This window comes from Telmatherina bonti, assembly GCF_933228915.1.
Source record: "Telmatherina bonti genome assembly, chromosome: 22".
Taxonomy (NCBI): Eukaryota; Metazoa; Chordata; class Actinopteri; order Atheriniformes; family Telmatherinidae; genus Telmatherina; species Telmatherina bonti.
In genome coordinates this window covers 34,042,035-34,044,837 of record NC_136631.1, presented here as the reverse complement: position 1 = coordinate 34,044,837, position 2,803 = coordinate 34,042,035, and the positions used below count along the sequence as shown (strand labels likewise).

General features: G+C 46.5%; 1 protein-coding gene across 1 annotated transcript; it reads right to left on the bottom strand.

Moving 5' to 3' along the window:
* Positions 1–289: 289 nt before the first annotated feature.
* LOC306772451 (G-protein coupled receptor 151) lies at positions 290–1,423 on the bottom strand (the record flags this gene model as incomplete). Its single annotated transcript, XM_079261916.1, has 1 exon — positions 290–1,423. The coding sequence occupies one exon, from the start codon at positions 1,421–1,423 to the stop codon at positions 290–292; it is 1,134 nt and encodes a 377-aa protein (XP_079118042.1).
* Between the last annotated feature and the right edge of the window lie 1,380 nt (positions 1,424–2,803).

Below are 2,803 nucleotides of genomic sequence, written 5' to 3'. Positions count from 1 at the left end.
GATATTTAATGATATTTTCACACACACAGAATCACAACTTGAATGTCCTGAATATTTACAGTGGCGTGTTTTTTTTTTGTTTTTTTTTTGTACAAATTCATCCTGAAATGAAGAAAAATCTGCAGGCAAAGTGTCAGAAACATCAAAACATGATATACAAGTTTATTTTACATCTAAGCGCGAGACAGAAAACAGCCTTCCAACAAAGGGTCTGCACTGTGGATGAACAAACTAAAGCAGCCGACAACCAGCTGAACTCTTCAGGCTACACTTTTATCAGCTTGACGCCTTACAACATCTTCTCCTCTCTCTCCCACGGAACCGGATCGTGCTCGTCCTCCACGTGCGTATTCCTGCGCCCCGTCCAAAAGTGCTCCACGTCGGGAAAAGTCTTCTCCGTCCCCTGCGAGACCGCGTTGGCGACGGCGTTGGTCCCCACCTCCGCTCCGTTCCCCTCAGTTTTCGGACACTTCTTGCACGGCGCGCGCTTCTTGCTCCTGCAGGTCAAGATGAACCAGATGGCGATCAGCCCCTGGCGCACGTCGTCGTACATGGTCATTAGGATGACCGGTGATAAAGAGCTGCATGCGTAAAGGAGGGCTTGCGCAAACATGATCAGTCCAACTGGAGGTTTGTTGTAGCCCAGTCGGGTCCAGGTGAACGTGCCCCACTCAGGGAGAAGCATGAGCCCGAGGGCGCCGCTTAAACACAGCAAAACCAGGATGACTTTGCTCTGATGCTGCGGGCTGGGCGCGTGGTTCACTGCGGTGTACAGCGTCTTGGTGTAGTAAGCAAGTGTGAAGATGACCGGCGCCACGTACGTGACAGTTGGATAAATCTTGTAGAACAAGCTCATAAAGTCAGATGCGCACAGTGGCATCTCGGAGACGCAAACATTGTTGCTGCCATAAGAAACCAAAGAGGCGAAAAGCATCTGAGGGATCGGAAACATCATGGACACAATCCAAATGAACGCCAGGGCTCCGTGGATCCACGTCGGGCTGTAAAGGGGCCCCGCGGCCACGCGTGGAACCAAAGTGTGTTTGGCTCTGGTGGTCACCGCCAGGATTAAAGTTTTTGCAACCACGCAAGAGTGCTGGAACCAGTCTGTGGTGCGGCACACAAAACTCCCGAGGGTCCAAGTCTGCTTGTAGTAGGTGACGGCGCGCACGGGAGCGCACAACAACAGGATCACCAAGTCCGTGGAGGCCAGAGAGGCGAGGAGCGCTTTCACCTCAGAGCCCTTTCCATTTCTGAAGTCGCGGATGAAAATCAACAAAACGAGCAAATTTCCAACAGCTCCGGACACGCAGATCCCGATCAGGATGACCGGCATGGCCGTCCTGGTGTCCTCCCACTGGAGGAGTTGGACTCCTCCGACGAAATCAAAAAAGGAGACATTTGCTGGTCGATCGATATCCATCTCCTCCTTAAAATTATGGCCCCCCTTAACGTTGAAGTAAACGCACTGAATAAAACTGAAGTCACTTTTCTCCAGCGGATTCAACTCCCGGAGAGAAACGCAGGGAGCGGGGGAGCTGTCCAGCTTGCCCGGTGCTGAAACGCTACTGACTGGATTGCGAGCGCATCATCAAGTGGGTGAGCAGGCTGCCAGGTAGAGGCTACTTCAAGTGCTGCCATTTAGCATCACCAAGCACCCACGTCACTTTTTCACTGTAGCTGCAGGCTGCACAAATGTGAGATCAGCATGATGCGATTTACTCACCATCTCAGAGGGATGTCAGCGGGGTGAAGCGTCTGAAATGTGCCAAACCAACAAGCCATCTGACTTTTCTGGCCAGCCTTAATAAGAAAACAAAACACTGAAGTCATGCAGCTGAATGATGGCATGTTTCATTTGCAACTGCACTTTTTATATTACATGTACCAATAACACACAGATAATATATATATATATATATATATATGTAAAATCTATCTATCTATCTATCTATCTATCTATCTATCTATCTATCTATCTATCTATCTATCTGATATATACCCCCTTTTTTGTTCTCTCTCTGCCAAATCTTTGTTTCTTTTCAATCCAAAATTTTCTCTCCTCAGATTGTTTTGTCTTATTATTGATTTGGAACATTGATGCATTTGTATTCTGCCATGGGAGCGCCTTTGGTTTTCTAGCAATGTTCCCTCAATTCCTACATGCCTCCTGTCTGGTCCTGCATTCACGTCCTGCCCCTCCACCCTCACAGCACTGTGACACTTAATGGTTAAAACATTACCGTGTTAAGCTGTGAAGCTATTTATGTACTTCACAAATACAATGTTGGGTGAACAACAGCATATATTTCAGTGTTGCTACTATAGTTTCATAATAACACAAAGCCAAAACCCAGCAGCAGTGTGAAAAACAAAGTACACTTGTTGATTTAGTTGTAACCCTTTTTAGCAGCAGTAAGTTAATATTGTCAGTCTCTCACATCATCGTGCTGCAGTTCTCGTCCACTCCTCTTAATAATGTTGCCTCAGGTTGATGAGGTTTGCTGGCATTAAAGATATCAAACTTCAGTCCTTGATGTCCACTGAGCTGTAGGTTTAAAATGTTTCTGCTCCAACTCACCTGATTCAAATCAAGTGGATCCAACATCACGTTGCCACATTTGGCACAATCTGAGTCATGTGTCTCATCAGAACATTTCCATCGGGTTATACTTGAATAGCTTGCTTATTATACTTGCCAGCTATTCTGCTGTAGATAAGCTGATGTAATTGGGATCTTTGTCCAATTACATGATGAAATTTTTTCTCATACAAATGGATTCACATTTGGCTGAAGAATACT